The 25,382-nt window shown below is 40.7% G+C and overlaps 1 protein-coding gene across 3 annotated transcripts in view; it reads left to right on the top strand.

The window, feature by feature from the left end:
- Window positions 1-25,382, top strand: part of THADA (THADA armadillo repeat containing) — a 137,130-nt gene that overhangs the window by 59,354 nt on the left and 52,394 nt on the right. For all 3 annotated transcript variants that reach the window (XM_033144875.1, XM_033144874.1, XM_033144873.1), the window contains 3 exons: window positions 724-813; window positions 2,121-2,252; window positions 21,363-21,531. In XM_033144875.1, the coding sequence (XP_033000766.1) occupies window positions 724-813; window positions 2,121-2,252; window positions 21,363-21,531 (391 nt within the window). The remainder of the gene's footprint in view (window positions 1-723; window positions 814-2,120; window positions 2,253-21,362; window positions 21,532-25,382) is intronic.

Here is a 25,382-nt window from a genome sequence, read left to right as displayed (position 1 = left end):
CAATATTTGCCCAGTGCTTTGTGGTTAAGGCATGTTGTCTTAGCTGAGCACTGAAAGACTCTTGGCTGGTATTTGCCATGTGGTGATTTACTCATACGTTAAAACCTTACTTATTTTCATTTATAAATATTAAAGGAACTGCAGGTATAAGACTTTTTTAGATTAGTTCCTTGATCTGAAATATGGAAGCTTTTTATTATTTATTTTATTTAAATATTTATAAACAGCACTCTCATATAAAATATAATAAGGTGTCATACAATATAAACATCAATGTGCTTAGGATAGCCAATCAGTGTTTATTTGAAAAACCATTTTAAATGGAAAATGCCGTGTTTTTTTCTGATGGTTTTACTGTCGCCTTTCCCCCCTTAACCCTTGGATTTACCTTATCAAAATAATGGCTACTATGACATTAAAAATAAATAAATCTGTGGGATATGAGATCTGTTTGTATTTTTGAAAAAATGTACATGCTTATGAAGCTTTAAGTATAACTTACGTTGTTTAAAAGTTGCTTTTAGGAAGTCTGGTTTTGTGACCTGCCTATCTTGCATTGGCTGATTAAAAAAACAAAAAAGATGCTTGCCCATCTTACGGTACATAAATGGCACGGAAAATGAAATCATTTGGGTTGTACATAATTACACATAGGTCTTGTGCAAATAGTTTTGAAACTTTCATGCAACTGTGTTGTTGGAAAATCTTTTTCTTCTTCTACAGAATGACAGGGAGGGAGTTCTTCACTCGGTTTCCAAACCTTTATCCGTTCTTGCTCAGCCAGTTGGAAGCTGTAGCCAGCACAGTGGACAGGTAAGAAGAATCCATGTTGTTATCATTGTCTATTGTCCATTGAATCCATTGTAAAATGTTCAGGCTTTCAGTGTTGGAGCAGAAAACGGATTTGGAGAAGTGCTGTCTATGTGTTTTTAAGTAGGCTGTTGTTGCTATTAGTTTGTTTACATCTCAGCCGTCATCAGGGACCCCAGGGCAGGTCACAACATCGTAATTAATACAATACACAGCTGAAATAGTCAAAGTTAAAAACATTCTGTTCTAGCTGTCCATAAACTGCTGGAAATTTTCTAAAAAATGGCACTCTCAATTCAAAGTCTTTTTGGAATTACCCATCAGCATTTTTTAAAATGTTTTTTTTTTTTTGCAGTTTTTGTTTTTGTTTTACTACAGCCAAAACCAAACTGGTTACATATTAATCTGAGTGATATTTATGTACACACAAGCTACTCCATTTCATATAAATTATTTTGCAGTTCAGCTTTGTATTCATTAATTTTTTCTCCTCCAGGTAATTGGAGAAATGATTTTTTTATGCTTATGGTTTGGGTTTATACGCAGCAAAAAAAGGAAAAAGGTGTGTTGTGGGGAAGCATACCAGCATTATGGTCTGCATTGGTTGTCTAAAAAAATGGAGCATTAAGCATTAACTGTTTCTGATAACTCTAAATGGTTAGAGTTGTAGTGAACTAATAACACTTGCATGAAAGAGAAATGTCTGCAATGTTTCAATCATTTCAAAGAGTTGCCTCTACCTAGCAGAGCAATCGAAACCACCAATCAGCCATGCTGAAGGGAGTTTGGGTGATGTGGAGATGCCACTTCCCCAAGCCCTTCCAAGAGCCATTGGCCTCTGCCATCAAGCGATCTCCACTGGCAACACGGAGGACATGCCAGTGAGGATTGGCCCAATATCCCCATCCAAATGGCAGGCAGGTGGAAGCTTCTGCAGTTGATACCCCTGCGGTGTTTCAGGGATGGGTCTGGACCAGCCCCTGCCATATTTCCTGGCTGGCTCAAGTAGCAGGCCTGTGGATGTGGCAGTAGCTCTGCCATTTCATTAAGCTCTGCCATTGCCTACCATGGTTTGAAACTGCCTCCTAAGTCATACTCCCAGTTAGACCCATTAAAATCAATGGACACTACTAACTTATGTTTGTTAGTCTCAGGTGTTTCTATTTGGGAGATGACTTAGCTGGCTATAACCCAAAGTGCTTCATCACCCTATAGCAGCGTCTAGTATATTGTCAAATAGTTGTAGACTTAGGCAAATATTTTTATGGATGTGTTTAATGATCTTCACAACTTTTTTTTTTTTAATGTAGTGGGACGGGTGAGTTTAAGCTGCACCCGAGCTTATTCCTTTTGCTTTTGATTTTGGGGAAGCTGTATCCATCACCGATGGATGGCACATATTCCGCCCTTAATATGGCACCCTTCGCTCCATTTATTTTGAGGTAAGTTGTACATTTCACTTCACAAATAGCTTCAAGGTACCTTTGGAATGCTTCAGGTTGCTTTAGTTGTAGAGATATTGTTAATTCAAAAAAGTGTCTTCCTTAGTTCACCTACTACATTTGTTATTCCACATGTGATCTAGTACATAGTGGTTTTTTTAACATATAATTTCTATTAATTTCTATTTTAACACAATATTTCCAACTACAATAGCAAATAAAAATACTCTTTGCTTTGCCGAGCTCGTGACTTCCCTCCATCCCTTCAACTGGTCTTTTGTTTTCAAGTCTTTATATCGCACTTTAAAACCTTCACTTCTGACCTTTATGTCCTTATAGTCAACTCTGTCTCTTTGGTCTAGAAAGTTATAACATGTTTTAAATTTTGTTGCAGCATTTATTTCAATCCCACAAGTGTCTTCACATTTTTACGTGATCTAGTACATGGTGTTGTATTTGTATGAGAAAAGTAGAGATAACTTGTGTAGAACATCTTACATGTTAAATATTGGAGGAAGGAGATATGTGGATTTTTCTTTTTTCCTGTGTCTTTCTGAAGCTGCAGCCATTGTCTTCTGTGGAAAGGGAAGTGGTGGGGTCCAGTCTGGGAACACCTGAAGCTGCAGCCCTGCTAAAGAAAAGCAGGTGTGAACCCAATTGATCTTGTAGGTGTAAGACTGCTGCCACTCATTTGTATGAGCAGAACATAAATGTAATTTTTTTTAAGAGAGAGAAAGAGAAAATGGTTTGGTGTGCACAATAGCAAATACACCTGTGGCCCATTTACATCTGGTGATAGTTGTGTCTTTCTGCATTGAACCAAAACATTTGGTTTAATTGCCTTAAAAACAAAATTAAAACAATTATGCTCTGTTGTGTGGATTCTGTACAAGCTTCTTGATCATGTGCAAAGGCAAGGCAGCCCTTCCCTTGTCTGCTGGCCAGCAATTACTTGCTTCTGGTTATAGTGAAATTGTAAAGCTCTGGTAGACCTGTACAAACAGAACCAAGTATTTATTGATCCATGGGTGTTGAGACTGATATATATATTCAAGCACTGAGAATATGTTCAGCCTTGCACCTCAAACAATACAGCATTGGCTTGTAAAAAATCTAATTAAGCTGAATTGAAAGTATTCAAAGCCTAAGTGGAATTTTCCATTTGGTGGGAGTTGAGTTACACTTGGCTTGGCTGTGTTGAAGTAATTTACACAACGTGAGTCAGATTAAACGTTTACAAGAACAAATCTCAATCTTCTGTGCGGTCAGAATACTCCAAAGTTAAATTAGAAGACTTTTTTATCAGTCATTCACTGTGTTATTAAAGACACATTTTATCCTGGTAGTTTAATTGTAAAATACATTGTAGATTAATCCTTATAACCTTTAAAAATCTTTGAATGGAGGGTTAGGGTGTCCTTTGCTAGTAATTTTTAGCAAAATAGGCATGCTTTGGTGAAAAGAAGTAATTGAGAGAAATATATTAACTTCTGAAAGTAAGAATATGAGCAATCCACTGGAGGGATTCCATTTCGTTGCTGTTTCCTGATCATCAGAAATGGCTTTCTGTGGAAATTCTGCCTGCCAATTTTGGCAAGTTCTGATTGATTGTGAATTCATACAGAGTAATCTGTTCTTTGGTTTAAGCAAAGCCCTAGGATATTCTCACATCATGAAAAGATATTTCCATCTTGGTCACAGGGTAGATGGTGGGACTCGGCTTTACTAAGCCTGCCAGCTTTAATCAGTAGTTGTTTTTTTTAAATAAACAAAAGCTGCAGCTGATTAAAATGAGACCCAACTGATTAATCAGTGGAACTGAGAGCTCAGGATCCACTCGCTGTTTTTTTTAGTCTGTTTTCGTTCCCTTGTATTGCTGTAATGGGGAATGAAATAGAAAATACTGAGGATTGTCAATGTACAACCTGTGTACAATGAAATTAACCGAGTCTGTAAGGTCATGTGCTCCCCTTTCCTCATCTTCTGTGTGCATTGGGAGGAGTCTGCCACCTTCCATGATGGCTTTAGATCCTCTTTCGTTTGAATAAACCACAGTTAATACAGGCCATAGTTTAGTGATAGGAACAAGCTGCTTAAGTACTCTCCCCTCCCATCTTCTCCAGTGAAGCTGCAAGGAGGAGATTGAAGGATCTGCTTCCCAGTTTCAACGAACCATGGTTTGTGATTATACACAACAGGACAAAACTGTGGTTAGTTTAAGCTGTGGTTTATTGAAACAGACCAAGGTTGAATTGTGGTTTCTGATCTTGTTCTTGGCTTGTTTCTATAAACTATAGTTTAAAACAAATGGCATTTCCCAGTTTGGACATGGTTACAAACTCTAACTTAAACTAGGAAGGGGGGCCCATGGCCGTGCCGGAGGAGAGAGCATAGGAAGCACTCAAGTAGGATCTGTTTCTCTAAGGCTAAATCATGGTTTAATGTTTTGTCCAAACTGGGCCTCAGAATAAACAACAGTTTCCATGAATACAGTATACTATAGTTTGGGTGTTGTCCGTCCCTCCCAAATGAAAGCATTCGATCTCAGCCTTTGGTGCAGGAAAGGAGTGGAATCTTGGAATGTAAATCAAGAAGGGAAAAGAGGGTGGGAATAATAATAATAATAATAATAATAATAATAATAATAATATTTCTACCCCGCCCATCTGGCTGGGTTTCCCCAGCCACTCTCGGCAGTTTCCAACAAAAGATAAAAATACATTAAAAAATAAAAATACATTAAATATATATAAATCAGTATTGCAAAAGGATGGAGCTCATTCATTTGTGGAAGGGATACTCTTGATAGAACACAGTAATACCGATTCTGATTGTTGTTTTCCTGCTACTCAATCCTAGAGAAAATACCAGGAACATGCAGAGTACTTGATAATAGTTCATACAAGTGAATTGATTTAAAATGTGGCAGATTACAGAATGAATACCGGAATGTTTTGAGTAGGATTTGGATGCAATGGGACCGAAACACAGCAAATACCTCTCAAGTTGGGTTTTTCCTTCTTTCAGATGTCAGTAGGAATTCTAGTTAAGAACATAAATAACTTTTGATTGAAAAAGGCATTGATAAGACTTCATCGTAATCATTCTCTCTGTATTTAATTGGGAAACTTGGCAGATTAGTAGGAAGCCCTGAGATTTTTGCCAAAACTTTTTTCAAGCAAAGCTGAGAGAATTCTACTCTGTGGTGGATAGGGCCTAATGCTTTCGCTGCTACTTACTGGGCAGGACATTCTAACAAGACAGGGATCATTTACCTGTGATTCCTGCACTGCAAAGTGTTTGACTAGATGATCCTATGGGTCTCTTCCAACTCGACAATTCTGTGATTCTGTAAGCAGTGAGTGCAATGCCCAAGTGTTGCCTCTGTAGCAATAGATTGTAAATATTTATGGTGCTCATTGTTCCACCCCACCCCACCCCCACAACACCACCCCTTTTTACTGGGCCAAATTTAGCATGTGCAGTTTTGGGTTTGAAGTCAAATATGCCACTTTTTATTAAGTACAATGTAAATATAAAATTATAAAAACCAGAACCCTGCGAATTATTTTCAGGCTTTTGAGGCTGTAAAACACGTAAGGAAGACAATGGAATGATTTCTATATATATTTTCTAGCTTAGTAAATTAGAAAGAATTCCTTCCTTACTTCTTTAAAAAGCTCTAGCTGTTGGAGTGTTGAGAGTCTCATATCAAAATAGACTTTGAGGTGTGACTGCGCCAATATTTAATGAGCAGTTTTAAATAACATGACGTTATGCCTGAAACATTGTTTTTTTTTTATCTTGAAATTAATAACTCCTGTCAATACTGGTGGAAATACAAATACGAATAGTAATGTCTGTGGGTTTGGGTGTTGCAAGTCACCTGCTTATTTGCTCACTAAAGCAAGCCATATCTTGCCTTGAGAGATGTTCAAACAGCATTGCCCTTGAGCTGCCTAAAATAGAATCACCTTCTAAATGTTTGTTTTTGATAGGTAGAAGAAACAATACATTTCTAATGTGCTTGGTATTATGTACACAGAAGAGTTGTTTCCGATGGTTGTACGCGTATAGATATTACGCATGCCTGTATTTAATGTGCCTCCTTGTCATTAACTGATTTCCCTCCCTCCCCATAGCTAATTGATTTTGCTCTGTGATGCCCTTTCTGTGCATTTCCTCCTCTCTGCTTTCATCTGTAGTGCTTATGGGAAAATGCAATCGCAGCACCAGCTAAGCATATTATAGTTACAAAATCAGCTACTGGTTTTGCATTACCAGTTGCACCTGCGGTACTTAGAGATGGAGGTGGGTTCATTTCATTCTGTGGAGCTGCTCTTTTAGGTGCTCTCGCCTATGTAACTGTAAAGCCACTTCCGCCCATGGGCAGGAGGTGGCGTTGAGGTAATAGAGGTAAAAAAGGTAAAAAGGGGGAAGTAGCGCCATCACCTGCCCCTCATTGGAAGGGTATTCCGTTAAAAGTTTCCGGGGGCGTCGCCCTGTCCGAAGCCTAGGGAGGTTAGGGCCTAAGGCACGCCCCAACGGTGACCACAGGGGCAGTTCCCCTTGATAAGCATCAGGTGGGCTGCCCTTGGTGGTTAACCCTTCACGGATCTCCAACACCCGGGTTGGGGTCAGATATAGTGGTTAGGATCCAATGCCTAAGCCAATACCGCTCAACATCCGTAACCAATAAAGTTGTGGCCTTTACGCCCATTAATTCGATACCATGTCTCTCATGTGTCATTATTTAGTTGGGAGGGAGGGACATTGCCACGCAAGAGGTTCTGACTTCTGGGAAAGGCTCCATGCAACTTCTAGGCTAAGGAGATAGTCTGTGTTGGAAAGGACAATAAAGGAAGTATTGACACTTTTTTTTTAAGGGACAAATGTCAGCGTTATCTCTCTTCCCTAATATTGGATTATGGAAGCTAATATTCCAGAATAGTGAGACCGTAGTACTAATGATATGCAGCCAGATCCTATATGTGCTTATTCAGAAGCAAGTCCCACTGAGTTTAATGGGACATATTCCCCAAGAAGTGGGTACAGGATTGCAGCTCTAAAATGCTTTAGAGTGGTTAATTTTATAATTGTGCTTTCCCTCCTAAATGCTAGATTTATTACGATGCTGCATATTTATTTATTTTTTTAATCTTAATTATCCACCCACAATTTCCCCCACTTTGTTGTTGTTGCAAAGATGAGTACATAACTTCAAGGCTATGAACTTGCAACACTCCATTAATGAAGAATGCACTTTTAACGAGTTCTGAGTTAATCCTAGCATTTTAACTTTAACCTTGGGCATCATGACATGTGCTAGATGGCAAGCTGTTTTTGAAATCTGGGTGAATTTCAAAGAAATCTTTCTGGAACAGTGGGTGGGAGGAGAACGAGAGTCCATTTCCTGTCCCTGAAAAGTAATAATGCTAGTTTTTGTTTTTATTTTGTATATTTATGTTATGAACTGCCCCGAGATCTGTGCATCAAGGGCAGTATACAAATTTAATCTAAATAAATAAATAAAATAAAAATAAATAATACACTCAGAGGTTACAGATTACTGCCTCTGTATAGAGTTAAAAGGTTTATGATGCACTTTTAATGTGTGCTGGAGAACTGAGCTATTCAACTTTGTTCTTGGTATTGCATCATGCTAAGCTAAACCGAAGCATGTCTTTCATGAATGTGTGCACTCCAGGAAAAATTGTTGCTTCTTTGCTCCTTCCCTTGGGATGTTGCATCCTCCCAACCTGGGCTTGTGGGTTAGCTCTCTCCAGGCAAAACACAACCTTTAACCAACATTTATTCTGTACATAGTTTAAAGCTTGTGGTTTGTCTGGGAGGAAGCAAACTACAAGCCAAACTATGGCTTAGCTCGGCACAGCAGTAGAACAATCATAAAGGAGCAAAGCCCCTGCAACCTCCTTTTTTGGAGCTCACACATTTGCACGTGTGCTAAGCCATAATTTTTATTGTGTATAGCCACACTAAGTGTGGGTATACACAATAAATTAATTGATTGATTGATAGTGGAACATGCAAACCAAGCCATTAGGTCTTCAAACTAGTAAAGGAAGATGCATAAATGGAAGTGAATGGAAAGGAACGTGTTTAGAAAAAGCCACCAACAATTGGGTCTGGCCTCAACTAGAAATTGGACCACTCTGTTCAAGTGGGGGCTGGGGGTGGCATTATCAGTGCCTTCCCCCTTTTTTGCCCAATTTCCCGGTGTCTATGGAATTAGATATTGGTAAATGTGGTGCATGATTGCAATAAAAGTCAGAAAAAGACAAGGGATCTAAGGAAGAAAAAGTGTTTTCTCTGTAATCATTGTTTTTAAAAAAATAATTTTTATTAATCAAACTTAACGAAACAAATTATTAATCAATGTAATCCATTACATTTTTCCCTTTCCCCCCTCCCCCCAAGACTTCCCTCAGCTCCCCTCTCCGATTTGTTTATACATATTGTTTTCTGTATGTTATAAATTTGTACAGTGTGGTGTAGTGGTTAAGAGCGGTAGACTCGTAATCTGATGAACCGAGTTCGCATCTCCGCTCCTCCACATGCAGCTGCTGGGTGACCTTGGGCTAGTCACACTTCTTTGAAGTCTCTCAGCCGCACTCATCTCACAGAGTGTTTGTTGTGGGGGAGGAAGGGAAAAGAGAATGTTAGCTGCTTTGAGACTCCTTCGGGTAGTGATAAAGCGGGATATCAAATCCAAACTCTTCTGCTTCTTCCACATATCCTTACTTCATCTGTCCTATAAATTGTGAATGTTTACTCAAAGCCTGCCAAGGAGTCCAAGTCATTTTGTTGTCTCTTTTCATAATTTGTGAAAAGTTCCCATTCTTCCTTAAAGTCCCGGTTGTTCTTCTCACATAGCTTATATATTAACTTTGCCATTTCCGCATAGCTCATCAATTTTTCTTGCCATTGTTCTTTCATCGGGATTTCCTCATTCTTCCAATGTTGTGCCAACAAAACTCTTGCCACTGTTGTCGCGTACATGAATAAATTCTTTGTTTTCCTTGGCAGATCTTGCCCTAAGATCCCTAACAAAAATGCTTCTGGTTTCTTAACAAATGTTATTTTAAACATTTTTTTTCAATTCATTATATATCATCTCCCAAAAATTTTAACTACTCTACATTCCCACCACATATGATAAAACGTACCTTCTTTTTCTTTACATTTCCAACAAGTATTTGACCCCGTTTTATACATTTTTGCCATTTTTACTAGTGTAATATACCATCTGTACATCATTTTCATACAATTTTCTTTCAAAAGAGAACAGTCTGTAAATTTCAAATCCACCTTCCAAAGTTTTTCCCAATCTTCAATTGTATGTTGTGTCCTAGATCTTGCGCCCATTTGATCATGACTGATTTGACCTCCTCATCTTTTGTTTTCCATTCTAGCAGTATACTATATGCTTTCTTCAGTAACTTCACATCTTCTATAACCTCTTTTTGAAATCTAGAAATCGTGTAACTAAACCCTTTTTTATTATCTTCCTTATACATCTCATTTAATTGTCTGTAATGCAACCAATTCTGAAAATCTTAATTAATTTCCTATACTCTTAATTTCCATTTGCCTTCTTGATCTCTCAATAAGTCTCTATATGTAGGTCACTTTAACTTTTTTCCAAGCGGTTTGAGCAACAAAGCTTGAATTGGTGATAACCACCAAGGTGTTTTTTGTTCTAATAAGTCTTTATATCTCTTCCAGACTCTCATTAATGGTCTCCTGATTATGTGATTATAAAAACCCTTATGAACTTTCCCTTTCTCATACTATAAGCATGCATGCCATCCATATCTGTTGTCATGACCTTCCAAATCCAGTGCTTCTTCCTTTTCCAGTTTTATCCATTCCCTAATCCAAACCAAACATGTAGCCTCGTAGTACAATTTAAGGTCTGTGAGGGCTCTTCTTGGCCTTTTGGCTAAGATCAAGTGTTGTAATCATTGTTTTTTAACCAGTTAATCAGTTTCTCACGCTGTTTCTCACCCATCTCCATTTGGTGACACCAAGATAAAATATTGCTGTGACTAGCAAGCAATCTTTCTGGTTTCGTGTTATTTTCTAAATGGCTTCAAGTTGGCAGAATCATTCTTTATTTGGAGGAATATTTACTAAATGGTTAGAAAAGAAGAATTTGTAATGAACCCCATGTGGCTTGAACAAATTGCTAAGCAAAGCTAGCTGAAGTCATTGTGGGTTGGAAAAACTGCATCTGTAAAATACAATAAACATCTAGTTGAAATAGAAAATCCCAGCAGGCTTGATGATGGCTCTGAAATATGATGGGAAAATATTTCTCTAGGGTGTAAAAATCTATATACACACACATGCGAGGGTTGGGTGGGGAGTGCAGCTTTTCATCTCGCTGAGATAACTTTTCTTAGAAATGTTATACACAAGTGGGCTTAGGAGTGGCTCCGTTTCAGCTCGCTTGTTAAATGACCACTTCAAACAACAGCCAAATTCCTATCAGTCTCAGAAGCGAAACCTACAGTTGTTGAAAAGCTGATCTGGAGTGGAAAGGAAAATAGGGCTTTTAAATATGATAAACTTTGCAAATAGACTTTTTCTTTTCTTTTTTGAGACTAGGGACACTGCCTTACACTTAAGACAGTGTTTTTTCTGGGGAGGAGGGACACCACATTTTGTTAATGAGGGGAGCAGGCTTCTAAAATTACTTTATGGTCAGAACTGAACTTTGTATCAGTATTGTAAATCCACTGTGTTCTGGATGTGTTGAATGTCTGTATGGATATGGAGTGTGTGTGTGTGTGTGTGTGAGAGAGAGAGAGAGAGAGAGAGAGAGAGAGAGAGAGAGAGAAGAAAGGAAGGAAGGAAGGAAGGAAGGAAGGAAGGAAGGAATCACAGGCACAATTGGAGGGTGGGGCCTCAGACTGAAAGAGGGCATAAGGTTTAGACACTTTTATTTTATACTTACTGGACCAAAGAATGCCACATTCTGTCACTAAGAGCTATTTTAAGCAAATAAAAGATGTGAACTGATGAAGAACTTTTGACTGTTAACTGATATTTTGTCATATTAAGAAGTTTAAAATGCTCACAAATGTATTAATTAAAATATAGTATTTATGATGGTGCAAGATTAGACTGTGATGAACGTGTCCTCTCAGATCAGCTGATTATCTGAACAAAACTGTTATGCCATGGCCCCTCACAGCAGCCATGTTGTGTTTTGCTGTGACCTTCCCCATGGTAGCCATGTTGTGACTAGCGCCCACAGCTCGCTCTCAGAATTCAAAAGGTGTCCACTAGTTCAGGCTAGCAATCCTTGAGCTCAGTCATTTTCGACACACTGAAATTAATAGACATGGCAAACTTGATTGTGTGCAGAGGAGGGTGACCAAGAGCAGGCTTCCTCAACCTCGGACCTACAGAAGTTTTGAGACTACAATTCCCATCATCCCTGACCACTAGACCTGCTAGCCAGGGATCATGGGAGTTGTAGGCCAAAAACATCTGGAGGGCCGAGGTTGAGGAAGTCTGACCAAGAGCATCAATGGTCTGGAAACCAAGCCTTACGGGGAATGGTTGAGGGAATTGGGTATGTTTAGCCTGGAAAAAGGAGCCTGAGAGGAGATACGACAGCCATCTTCAATATCTAAAGGGCTGTCACATGGAAGATGCAGCAAGCTTGTTTTCTCCTGCTTCGGAGGCTAGGATCCAAATTAATGGCTTCAAGTTACAAGAAAGGAGATTCCAAATAAAAGTCAGGAAGAACTTTCTGGTAATAAGAGCTTTTTGACCATGGAACAGACTCCCTGGGGAGGTTGTGGACTCTTTTTCCTTGGAGGTTTTTAAGCAGAGATTGGGTGGCCATCTGTCATGGATGCGCTAACTGAGATTCCTACATTTCAAGGGGTTGGACTAGATGACCCTTGGGGTCCCTTCCAACTTTACAGTTCGACCTATTTTCTTACCTGTGTCAGATTTCTAAACGAGAGAGAACCATAGGACTGGAAGTCCTTTATAGTTAAATTGTCCTGTGGTGATTTAAAAGACCATAATCTTCATATAAATAGTTACGGTTTCTTGTTTGCATTTGATTTAAGCAACCTGAAGCTTAATTACAAAAGTTCAAAGTCTAGGTTAAAATATTTGCATATGATAATGCACATGGGGGAGAACATAATAGTTTGGTGGCACAGCACACGTTCTGCAGTAATCAGGTTTAATGCCTATCTGCCTAGCAATTCCAGTCAAAAGGATCATTGACAGAGTTGCTGTCCTTCATGGTAGAGAATATTTTGCCTAGATTGACTGGAAGTCTGATAAGGAAGATGTCCACACAGCCTTCATGGATTTCTTTTTGTATTTTAAACATATGTTACCTACTTTCCCAGTGATTGGTCTTTTACTTGTGCTATTAGTTAGTGCTTTAAGTGTGTGTTTTGAAGGGCGTCCGAATTATGGGGCTTTCTTATAGAAGTTGCTGGTTGTTATGCACGGAATGCTGACAACTCCATTGCTGGTTTGCACAAGACCGAATATTTGCTGAGCGTAGCTGAGGCAGCAGAAATGGGCTGGAAATAATTTCGCAAGTTGTGGATGTAAATTTGTTGAGTTTTGTTCTTTGATCACGTGCTGCTGAAAGCTAATGTTTTATTTAGTAGTTCGTGTTGGAAGATAAATAGCACAAAATGTCACCGAGAACATTTAATTTCTGCTACATCTGTAGATGAAAGTATTGAGCCATAACTTCTAGGCATCAAGTAAATGCAACAAGGGCACCTCTAGCTACTGGGGGAGAGGAGTAGTATTTTAGCTGGCCTTTCCAAGACAAGAGTCTTATAATACTCAATCCCAGGTAAGAAGCCCTCCCCATTCCCTAGCTACTCATTATTGATTCCTGATCCTTTATCGAGTGTTTCTGCTGGTCTTTTATTTATTTTTAATAAATTAATTAATTAATTGCATTTATAAATCACTTTTGTGTGTGTGTGTGTGTGTGTGTGTGTGTCTGCTGCTTAACTGGAAAGTGTTTTGAAGCAATGTACAAGAAATACAAAAAAAGGATAAAGGTTGGTTAAAACCATTCTTATAGAGAATAGAGGAGCATGAGAACAATGATGGATTGGGGATTGGACTGAGTCTGGCTTTGCTCGGGGGCTGTTGAGGTGCCCCAGCAGCTACCCGGCCTTGCCAGGTTCTGGCGCTTGACATGTAAAATCAGTGAGAATTTTGATCTCCCCCTCTGCCACTTTCAGAAACAGGCCCCTTATGCCACATTGGCACACTCAAATTCAGAAGCTGTTTGCAGTGCCGTGTGGCACAGTGCCTTCTCGGGAGCCCTTGCAGTGTGAAACTAGTTGCTTAGTTCTTGGGATCTTCGATTACAACATCGGCCTCCCCATAGAATCATATCACCTGGATATGAATACACAATAGTATGAGCTACTTATAATCTGGTTTGTTTCCCTCTGTGTAAGACAAAATAGCTTACCATTCTTGTTTCTTTGTTTTAATTCTGGTGTGTTCTGCATGGAGAAGATGGAGCAGAAAGTGAAAAATATGAGCAGGGCAACCCCTGGGGGGGTGTAACTGCCCCATCCCTTGTGTTTTTGGGGCCTCCACACCTGGCACTGGCAGCTGCAACCAGCAGCCCTGCTGTCCAGACAGCACCGCTGCCATCTCTCCACTCAACAAGGCTCTTTGCCTAGAGCGGGGGGGGGGGGGGCGGCACTGTCACTGCTCAAAAGATGGCGAAAGAAAACAAATGTTAAGCACAGGTGACACAATATCACCAGTAGCAGCAAGTAAGTGGGTCCTGAGCAGCAGGGATGCCACTGCCATCATTGCCACAAAGAGGAGGAAGGGCACCAGAAGAAGTGCAAGGACAGCACTGTGCTGTTTGACCCGCATGCCAGTTACTATTTTGTAGTGTGGATAAATGGATTTTATTTATTTTTTTGCATAGCTGTTGTTGGCATTGTCTCGGGGTACAATGGAGTGCACCTCTGGGGGTAAAATCAAATGGCTGGAGAATCACAGCGCCTGCTGTGGCTGCAGAGACCAGTAACTCATAAGTGCTGCCTCCTGTGTTTTTGCTGTGTTAGCAGCAACAGCAGCAACAGCAGCAAAGTGACCTCTCTGGGGTGCAAGCCTGGACAGTGTATATGGCGGGCCTGGGCTGACCCCACCCCACGGCCTCACTGATGTGTTGCAAAGGAAAGTAGAGCAAGATGTTTGGCACCAGCTTGGCTGCAAGAGTTGACGGAAGGAGGCATACAAGGTGCCATCCAACTGTCTAAGGGACTCCACTCTGGTTTGTGTAGGGTTCACTCCTTAGCCTTTCCTTCTTCCAAAGGCGTCTTGCTAGGAAGTGGATACAGATTGTTCCTGAAGCCTTTCTCACGTACAGCTGCAAGGAAGCGAAGGTTTAGGATCAGTGTTTTCCTTTTCCTAGATGGATTACCTTCTCAGGTCACCTAAACATTAGGAAGAACTTCCTGACAGTAAGAGCTGTTCGACAGTGGAATTTGCTGCCAAGGAGTGTGGTGGAGTCTCCTTCTTTGGAGGTCTTTAAGCGGTGGCTTGACAGCCATCTGTCAGGAATGCTTTGATGGTGTTTCCTGCTTGGCAGGGGGTTGGACTGGATGGCCCTTGTGGTCTCTTTCAACTCTATGATTCTATGAGGTTGACAAGCCCCTTTTGCCGCTCACCTGGTTTAACCGGCCAGCCAAAGCCATTCCCAGGGTGTGGCCGCTGTTGCTGACAGCTTCTAGGAGCCACAGGTGAGAGTGGAGTGCAGGATGGTGACAAAAGTTGGACAAACTACCCTAAAAGAAGCACGGCGTGTCCCCCACTAGAGGTATTAACTGTCCCCTAACATGCCATACACAAATCTACCATAAATATAAGTGTGTTATAGAGAATTTTACAGAGTGCATTTCAGTTGCCTTGAATCACTTATGACACAATTCTCTCTCTCTAAATTAGACTTCCCAAGCAGAGAAGTATAAAACGAAAACAGCAAACACTTTCCCCCCCGCCAGCAAAAGCATTATTCAGGGTTGCCAGAGTTTCAGGGAAGCCTTCACTTCAATATACTTTGGTTTTTGTAACGGTCAGGCGTGTCATAGTTTTAAAGTTCATTCTGACTATGCAAAGGTTAAATACTTAAAGCTCAAACACTGAGAGTGCTTATTTGAATAATAAAATTTATGGTTTCACTCCAAGATTTTCCAGCTGTTGCATGATACAGCTTGTATATTTTGCTTTGTTTATTCGCTATCAAAAAGCAAATCCCTTCAGATTAATCTGAAGCGACCCCAGCACCACTCAGACTCAAGTGAGAAGAGAGATCACAGACCGCTTTCATTGTAATCCTGCTTGTTAAATCCAGACTTATTGCTGGAGGACTGTTTATTTTTTAACTTGAAGGAAGTATGTTTCATTTTATAATATATATGCAAACATAGTTAAGTTAGCTTGATTGCCACCAGCGCTTTTTAATCTTGGGAGACTTTATTTGACAAGTCAAACGATTTCCCATGTTTATTGTGAACTGCCAGGAGGAAACAGTATTTTTCTTATAGACAGGAAGTCCAGGATCAGATACAGTATTGTTCAAGGGCTTCCTTGTGATTTCAATAACAAGGAAACAAGAACTGGCACTCCAACCTGGGGTTTTATGACTTGTTTACATCTGCTGGACCATTGTGTTTCAGCTCCTTTCTCTTTCCAGTTTTCTTCCATAAATTTGTGCTCGGTAAGTGTACTGACAACAGGTAATGGTTGAGTGACATACAGTAGCAATTAAAGGGTGGGATTCTTTGAAGGGAAGGAAATGGGATTCCCCATCCCTGTTAAGTGAAGCCAAAATTTTACGACAGGAGCCACAACCTGAATCTAAGATCTGTATCGTTTTTGTGTTGAAATAAACAGCATCAAGCATTTTTACATTTTGATGAACCATGTTTGATAAATCATAGATATGTAGAGTTGGGAGGGATCATCTGGTCCAACCCCCTGCCCAACATGGGGCTTGAACCCACAACCCTGAGGTGTATGAAGCATCCAGACAGGAGGTTCACCAATAAGCTGTTGAAACAAACCTTGTTGGTGGTGTGTTGCTGTGTCTTCAAGCTTGTAGCTGGCTTTCTGACCTTTCTGTTGGCCAGGCAGTTAGATCCTCTGTTCAAATCAGCCCAGAGTTCCTGACAATTGAGTTGCATCCTGGCCAACTCCCATCTAGCTTGCTTTCTCTGTCCTGGTTCTTTGTTCCTGCCCTTGTCAGTGACCCTTCCCTCATCTATGAAATGTAAATCTAAATCGGAAATCCTACGGGGAGAGGGGAAATGTATTGGATAACTTGGAGCAGGGAAAGGTTTCTTCTCCCTGTTCCTTCTTCAGTCACTTGTCTGCCCACCTTGACTATTTTTCATAGGTTTTAAAGTTGTTGCTTTAGGAAGCAACTATATTCAAATGGAAATGGATTGGTTTTTTTGTGGGGCAGGGAGGGGGCCTCTCTCCCAGAAATATAGAGGCTAGGCTGTATATCTGGAATAGCAGCTCTTCCTAGGGTAGGAAGAAGGAGCCAGTCCAATCTGACCTCTGTGTGTAGGAGAATCTCCTTGGCTTTCCAGCATCTTTCTGAATGAATGGGAATTTACATAAGTAAAAATAGGCAGTGTTGCTTCAATAATTGCAATTGCTGGCAAAAGCTAGTCCTTTAATCCAATTCATGGTGAACAAAAAATACATGGGGGGGGGGGAGAATGAAGATACACGTATTTTTCAGTCACTGATATGAATGTTAATTTGATGTTTGGAAGAGGCAGAATACAGCGCTCCCTTGGGTTACGTACTCAATTCGTTCTGGGTTGCTGTATGTAACCTGAAAAACGCGCTATGTGCATGCACGAAGCGCGTAGACCGCTTCTGCGCATGCGCGGATCGTGCGTGTGTGCCGGGAAATACTTCCGGGTTACGGGAGTTCGTAACCCGAAAAGTACGCAACCCGAAGCGTACGTAACCCGAGGTACGACTGTATGTGAAAGGTAAAGTGCTGTTCTACATATCCTTGTGTTTGCCACAACAAGTATGGTTTTGGGATTTTATTTTAGCCTAATATATTACATGCATTATGTACACACACACATATATTATTTGCCATGATATAATAAACAATTGCGAGTTTCTAAATGCTTAGGCTTCTGTTTAAAATGACCACAGAATAAAACAAGCTCCTTAAGTGTTTGACTGTAATCTGCATTTGATTATGTTACTAGAACTAATGCAATTAAATCAAAATGGAATGCAGTTCTAGAGTTGGATGAGGAAAAAAAGCCCTCTGAATCATGTTTTTGGAAAGTACCTTTTCACAAAATATCTGGCAGTCACAACACTGGCAGCGTTCCCATTTTCCATTCTTTCTCTTGAATTGATGCCAGATTCCTTTGGGAAATCATCATTTGTAAAAGATTGCGAGGAAAAAGAGGGGCATTCTTGAGTGTGCCGTTACTGCTAATTAGAAGCTAAACATCTGCAACTGTGTCAGGGTTAATTGTATTTGAAAGGAAACACTTATACACAAGAGTTTGTTCAATTTAAATAAGGCATGGTGTAGCACAAACATGGGAGCATTTGCAGACAAATTATTTTGCATTGCGTTGCAGTAAAGCATTCTCATTTATTTGAACCCTTCCTACTACTAAACTGCTTCCTTCCTTCCTCTAGAAATGCAGTTTTAAATATTTTGCCTCTATGCATAAGCCACTAAATAAGTTGGGGAAAGCATATCTTGCAACACAGATCTGATATCTTGATTCCAGTTTGTTTCCAATGCAAGCTATGTTAGGGTGATTCCTACTAAGTCAAACCTGGAGAAGACCTACTACTGTATATACTTGAGTATAAGCCTAGTTTTTCAGCACATTTTTTGTGCTGAAAAAGCTGCCCTCGGCTTATACTCAAGTGAGGCAGGCGGTGGGGGCGGCGAGAAAGAAGCCCTTTCTCTCCGCTCGTGCCGCCGCCACCTGCTCACCCCAGTCAACCATTCCTTAAGAAGTGTACAAGAACGGCGGTTCTTTACTCTCCCCAGGCAGCTTGTTCCATTCCTGAACTGCTCACATAAATGCAAACTTTAGACCCCAGAAGGCAGAAAGCCTATCAGTTAAGGAAGTATTAAAACCCCACAGGTGCTCACTTTCGCTGGCTCCTGCTTAAACAGGACAGGATCCCAGCCTTCTCTGTATAACACAAGGGAACATTGCGCTGTGGGTTAAACCACAGAGCCCTAGGGCTTGCTGATCAGAAGAATGGTGGTTCGAAACCCTGCGACGGGGTGAGCTCCACAGCAGCAAAGGAGGAAGAGGAAGGAGCAGCCCGAAGGGCTGCTTTTGGGCTGCTCGTTCCTCCTCCTCTACCACAGCGGCAAAGGTGAACCGGCTTATACTTGAGTCAATAAGCTTTCCCAGGTTTTTGTAGGGAAATTAGGTGCCTCGGCTTATATTTGGGTCGACTTATACTCGAGTATATACGGTAATTTAAGTTCATTGATTTTAGTAGGACTACTCTCAGTATGACTTATTCAAGTATCACCCACACTTTGGTTTTCTACTCATGCTGCATTGGGAGTGTAGACTTCACCGTTGGGAAGACTGCATTTCTAGAATTTGCATAGCTCTGAACCTATAGAGCCATTAGCAGAAACTTTGGAAGCAAAATGTGCTCCCAGAATTCAAACAATCAGAGGATCGCTCAGTTGAACAGTATTTACTATGTAGACATACAGATAGAAAAGGTTGGCTTTCAGCAGAAAGGGGTTATGATTTACAGGTCTGCAGAATGATTACAAAAAGAGTCACTTTGTGTCTTTCCCCGTTCATTTGAAACCTAGGACAATTGCAGATGTGGGGCAGCAGGAATCACCCTAGTTCAAGGGAGAGTTATCCCTGTGGAAGAGGACCTGGAGCAAGGAAACTGAAATATTTTACTACCTCACTTAATCACCCAGCGACAGATTTTCCTCTGGGAACTCCTGGCTGAGAATGCAGGAGGGTGCAGCTGAAAACCAGTCCATGACACCATCATGCACAACTCCTTGCCAGGACCCCGTCCCTTCAAATTGATGATAACTCCCTGCTTTAAAGCCCTAAATGACCTTGATCCTGTATACCTGAAGGAGCATCTCCACCCCCATCGTTCAGCCTGGACACTGAGGTCCAGCACCGAGGGCCTTCTGGTGGTTCCCTCATTGCAAGAAGTGAGGTTACAGGGAACCAGGCAGAGGGCCTTTTCGGTAGTGGCGCCTGCCCTGTGGAACGCCCCCCCCCCCCCCCGGTCAGATGTCAAGGAAATAAGCAACTATCCTATTTTTAAAAGACATCTGAAGGCAGCCCTGTTTAGGGAAGTTTTTAATATTTAATGCTGTATTGTTTTTAATACTTGATTGGGAGCTGCCCAGAGTGGCTGGGGAAACTCACCCAAGATGGGCGGGGTATAAATAAATTATTATTATTATTATTAGGGATAGATCTTGTACACTGAAATCATTCACTATTTAGGAGCACGGTTGGGAACTGACAGTTGTCAGGTCATTGTCTGCTTTTCCTAGAAGCGCACCCAAGATTTTGTAGCGTAAACCTTTGCCAAATGACCCCTGGTCTGCCGACACCCTTCATGTGAGTCTTATGGACAACTCAGCCTGAGTGGCGAGCACTTTCCACGTTACAGGCAGCAGTGGCATGCAGATAGGCAGCTTGTTTGTTTACATGGTGAGAGGCATGCGCTGCCGTTCAGATACATAAAAAATCAAAGTGGTTCGCAGTAGAATATAAAACCATATTAAAAAATTTAAAAGCTGGACATTGGTTAGCTATTGTGGAAAGATGTATTCTTAATAGGCTGCCTTGGCCTGGTGGAATAGAAGAGTTTTCAGCAGGCCTTTAAAAGTTGGCACAGAAGGCGTCTGCTGAATCTCTATTGGCAGAGAATTCCACAGTGCTGGGCTGATGACACGAAAGGCTGTATTTATTGTTGTTGTCAAACAGAGCTCCTGCATCTCCTCAAGTAGCCTCATCATTTGATGGGCCAAAAGAATGAAAATAAGAAGCATTTTTTTTAAAAAAGTTACTTTATTTGTTCCATGCAAAGCTGCCGTTATAAATCTCCTTATATGTTTGTGCTGTATGTTTGTCTCTAGTGTGCAGTTAAAGGATGAATGTATAAGTCCAATTCAGGGTAATTTCACATACACTCATTCATAAATCCATTCTGCCCTTTTTCTGCATTATTCTGTGGGGGTTTTTTAAACCCAGTAATCTGTGATTTTTGAAAGGAAAAAAAATGAACGAAAACAATAATCATTTTATTTATTAAATTTGTATACTGCCTTTCATCCATAGAACTCAGCGCAGGTCACAACATAAAAGTGTGGGGTGTGTGTGTGTGTGTGTGTGTGTGTGTGTGTATATATATATATATATATATATATATATATATATATATATATATATATATATGATGTTGTTGTTCAGTCGTGTCTAACTCTTCGTGACCCCATGGACCAGAGCACGCCATGCACACCTATCCTCCACTGCCTCCCGGAGTTTGGCCAAACTCATGCTAGTCGCTTCAAGAACACTGTCCAACCATCTCATCCTCTGTCGTCCCCTTCTCCTTGTGCCCTCCATCTTTCCCAACATCAGGGTCTTCTAGGGAGTCTTCTCTTCTCATGAGGTGGCCATATATATATATATATTTGCACTTGTGCTTTGTCTCAAGGACATACTGTAAAACATGCACTGACCCTTTATGTGTTTAACCCTTTTGGATATGTTGTTTAAGCTATGTTGCGTAAATTCTCATGAGGCGCAAAATCTCAAGGAGGGCCATGTTCTCATCTGTACATGGCGGGGAGTGTGGAGCGCACCATGTTGCGTTTGACATCACAGAACTTGAATTCTTCAAGCATCCTTTTGTGCAATATGCATTTTATAAACTCTAGACAAGGCTCCCCCCCCATTTTGAATTACCTTTTTGTGTTAACATGCTGTGCATACGGGTGAACTCTTAACAAATCCTGCCTCTCCTATCCCCTACCAGATGTGGTCACTCTCCTGTGTATCGTTCCCGTGAGTTGGCTGGTCGCGCCCTGGTCCCCTTTATTATGATAAACCAGGTACCACAGACTGTATCGTCTTTGTTGGCTGGGCTTCCGGACTGCACAGATCCCTGCGTACGACAGAATGCTGTTCATGGAACGCTGCTGCAAGTAAGCTTTGCTTCTTTGCAAAACTTTGAAACTAAGGCAGAGCTTGCCAAACAGTTTACATAGCAGTTCTATCCAAAGTGATGGATGGAGGAGATCAGAATTACATTTTTGTTGCATGTTTTGATTTTACAGCTGTGCCTTTCAGGTCTCAGGATGAGCCAAATGGTGGGAATGCTTGTGGAGTACCTGAATGAGAGGGAAAGATATAGCTCAGTGGTGGAGCATGTACTTAGCATGGAAAAAGTCCTGGATTCAATCTCTGGCATCTTCAGGGAGAGTTGGGAAATATTCCTTTCTGAAATCCCTGGAGAGGTGTATTCTGATTTTAATTAGCTATAAAACATTGTAGTATTATTACCTGAATCTGCATTGATGTTTTTTCATGCTAAGGTGTATTGGCTGATTGAAGTGCAGGTAGCCATAGGTCTGAGAGAAGGAATGGGGGGGGGGGATTTTAAATATTGCTCATATCAGTGGGCATGAACGACTACCTAAAGCAGATTGAAAGAGAGGTGACCCTTCTGCATGTGTTGGCAACGGGAAGGCATGAAGATGGGAATGGCTTTGCAGAGCGAGAGAGGTATTGCATTGTATTACAGTAATACCTCCACGAATGTCCACCTTATCTAGCATCCATTCTGGCGAACATCCGCAGCAAACCCGGAAGTACTGGAACAGGTTACTTATTGTTTTGCCAATCGTGCTTCGCACATGCGCAGAAGTGCAAACCGTTCCGCGCGCAGGCGCAACACTTTGCCCTGCATCCTTTTCGGCTAGCGGCCGGGGCTCCGGAACGGATCCATGCCGCAAAACAAGGTACAACTGTGCTTCTTTCGAGTTTTCTTATCACCCCGGCTGTTGACTTAGGAGTAGAAACATACTGTAATTCACAAAGCTCTGGGACAATATTATAAAATGTGAAGATGCATCAACAGTTTTGAACTGGAAAATGCTTCACAGTTAATATCAGGTTTGCATGAACAGAATTGTGATGGAGCTAAGACAAAGTTTAATGGGATTTCTATACCTCAACAATTATTTTGATTTCTTCTTTGGCCCTGTATAAATGCTCTCATTCAGGTTTCCCTTTTCTTCGTTTTCCTCCTTGCTACAGCTCTTATCCAGCAGCTGCTTAGGAAAGTACCTGGGGGTTTTCTGAATGACTTTGTGTCTGAGTGTTTTTGTCACTACCAGATTGGATTATTTTGTCTTATTCTCATGGAAACCAATGTGGGGGGGGAGGAAAATAAAAGCTTGTATCTTGAAAAATAAATCCCCAGAGCACAAAGTAACAAAGTTCAGGAAAGATTATAAACTCCTCAAATGGAACAGGACACAATCTCTTGCCGCCACTGCAAAATTCATTAATAAGTTTTGGGAGTGTGTGTGTTTTAATGCCTGTCTGCATAAATGTCATTCAGACTGAAAATTCTACATTCCAAACAGAAGGGCACCTGTGACAATTACTGTCAATTGTATTACACAAAGAGCTGTGAATTAAAAATAAATAAAAAACCACTGTAGAAAATTTGATGGTACATGATAGCATTTCTCTCACTCCCTCAAAGCAAAGACTTTATTTAAAAATTTGCATTTACTTGAGTGATGGAATTAGCTTATGATATGTTGATTGTCCCCAATTTATCTTTTCTTAATGAGGCCCTTAAGCCTTACCTCTCACATATTTTTAGTAATGACTTGCATGAGATTATGAATATCTCCCCACACCACTCTTTCCCCCCCATCTTAACGAAGGAGCTCTGTTAACAGAACATACAATTGAGTTTTCTTGCTTTGTGTCATTTTTTTAACCAATAGTGTGTCCTGATTCTCAGAAGAACATGTGAAAGTTCTTTGTTCCAATCTAGCTTGTCCCTCGGGATAGGTAGAGGTGACAAGACAGCCCAGGAACTTCCTGTCTGAGCCTTGTCCATTGCCTTTGATCTCAAAAAACATTTCAGGTGCTTACTCTCAGTCAAGGAGATGCCACCAGCAAATGCCACTGTAACAACACAGTTTCTGTAAGGGGTTCTCTCTTTATGCACACCAGAGAGCCAGTGTGGTGTAGTGGTTAAGAGCGGTAGACTCATAATCTGGGAAGCTGGGTTCGCGTCTCCGCTCCTCCAGATGCAGCTGCTGGGTGACCTTGGGCTAGTCACACTTCTTTGAAGTCTCTCAGCCCCACTCACCTCACAGAGTGTTTGTTGTGGGGGAGGAAGGGAAAGGAGAATGTTAGCCGCTTTGAGACTCCTTTGGGTAGTGATAAAGCGGGATATCAAATCTAAACTCCTCCTCCTCCTCCACCATAAGGGGAAAGGGTTGCCATAGCCTCTGTTGTTCATGTTGGAAAGAAGAGAGTGCAGACCCTTTTCCTATGCAGCCCTGTTTGGGAAGCTTTTAATGTTTAATAGATTATTGTATTTTAACATTCTGTTGGAAGCCGCCCAGAGTGGCTGGGAAAACTCAGCCAGATGGGCGGGGTATAAATAAATTATTATTATTATTATTATTATTATTATTATTATTATTATTATTAATTACTACTACTACTACTACATTCTGGTGTTGATGGCCACATAACCCTTGTTTAGTTGAAAAATGGATGCTGTTGAAGTAAGTTGTCGGCCGAGGAAAACAAAACTACTGGTGCAAGTTGGATTTTAGAGGTTTATAATGTAGTGCTCACCCACACCATGCATTTAAAGCACTCGATGCCACTTTTAAGAGTCATGGCTTCTCCCAAACAATCCTCCTGTGGATTGTCTCTTAACAACTCTCAGTCTTAACAAACTACAGTTCCCAGGATCCTTTGAGGGAACCATGACTCTTAAAGTGGCATGAGTGCTTCAACTATATGGTGTGGATTTGACCTTTCTACTGATCAATCTTCCCATCAACAGATCTTGAAGGCAAGACATACGTTCAAACATCAATAACAGCACTTCGCATCACAATAATAGGTTTTTGAAGGATTCATCTTGAAACGAGCTGTGATCGTCTTCATGGTCTTGTACGAGGCTTCATAATTCTAGGAAACCATTTTTCTCAGTTTGGAGGCAGAAAGTTCCCCATTTTATGTTCCTGAAATTTGAAGTAACTGTAATTCTTCATATTATTTCTAAATTATTCTGGCGCTTTTTCAGTTCGGATTCTTATGGAAGAACTGAAAAACCAGTGGGTGATATCTAGCGTTACCCATACTCATAGTAGACTTAAGGCCATTCAAGTAAGTAGACTTCAGTCCGTTGATTTTTAGTGGATCTAGTCTTGAGTATGGCTTAGCAGGATATCATCCGTTATTATCCGTGTTTATTACTTTGAAACTGTCCATAGCTTTCAACATACTTTGGCCCATTTTGCTGCTGTGAATGTATTAGGATTTCTTTCCCATAGCCCTATTTTTCTTTAAATTTCCTTTAAAGTCAGCAAGTTTAGGCTCTGAGGGGGAATGGAAGAAAATCCTGAGACAGTGGACTTCAGCTATTCTTTTTCTATATGATATATGAGAAGCAATATTTCTCCTGTCAATAATGTATATAATTGCTTGCAGATCACCAATAATTCCTTCTCCCATTGCTGGCAAATAGTTCTTCCTTCTGCCTTGATTTCTTTTAGGTTAAAAGGAATGTAGTTGTAAAAGTTGCCCTGACCTAAAAAAAAAAAAAAAGGCAAATCTGGTTTCCTGTCTGTCATTGATGATGATTTTATAAACCTAGTGGGTCTTGTTAGATAGTCTGTGCATGAACGTTTACACAAAACAACAAAACCGTTGTTGTGATGAGAAGTTTAAAAAGTCTCCATGCTGAGGTTTCAACAACTGTGTTCAGTTCTGATTATTCTGTGGTTATCAA

This window comes from Lacerta agilis, chromosome 3, assembly GCF_009819535.1.
Source record: "Lacerta agilis isolate rLacAgi1 chromosome 3, rLacAgi1.pri, whole genome shotgun sequence".
NCBI classification, from domain to species: Eukaryota; Metazoa; Chordata; class Lepidosauria; order Squamata; family Lacertidae; genus Lacerta; species Lacerta agilis.
The sequence above is the reverse complement of the archived record's forward strand: the minus strand, read 5'-3'. Positions and strand labels throughout refer to the sequence as shown.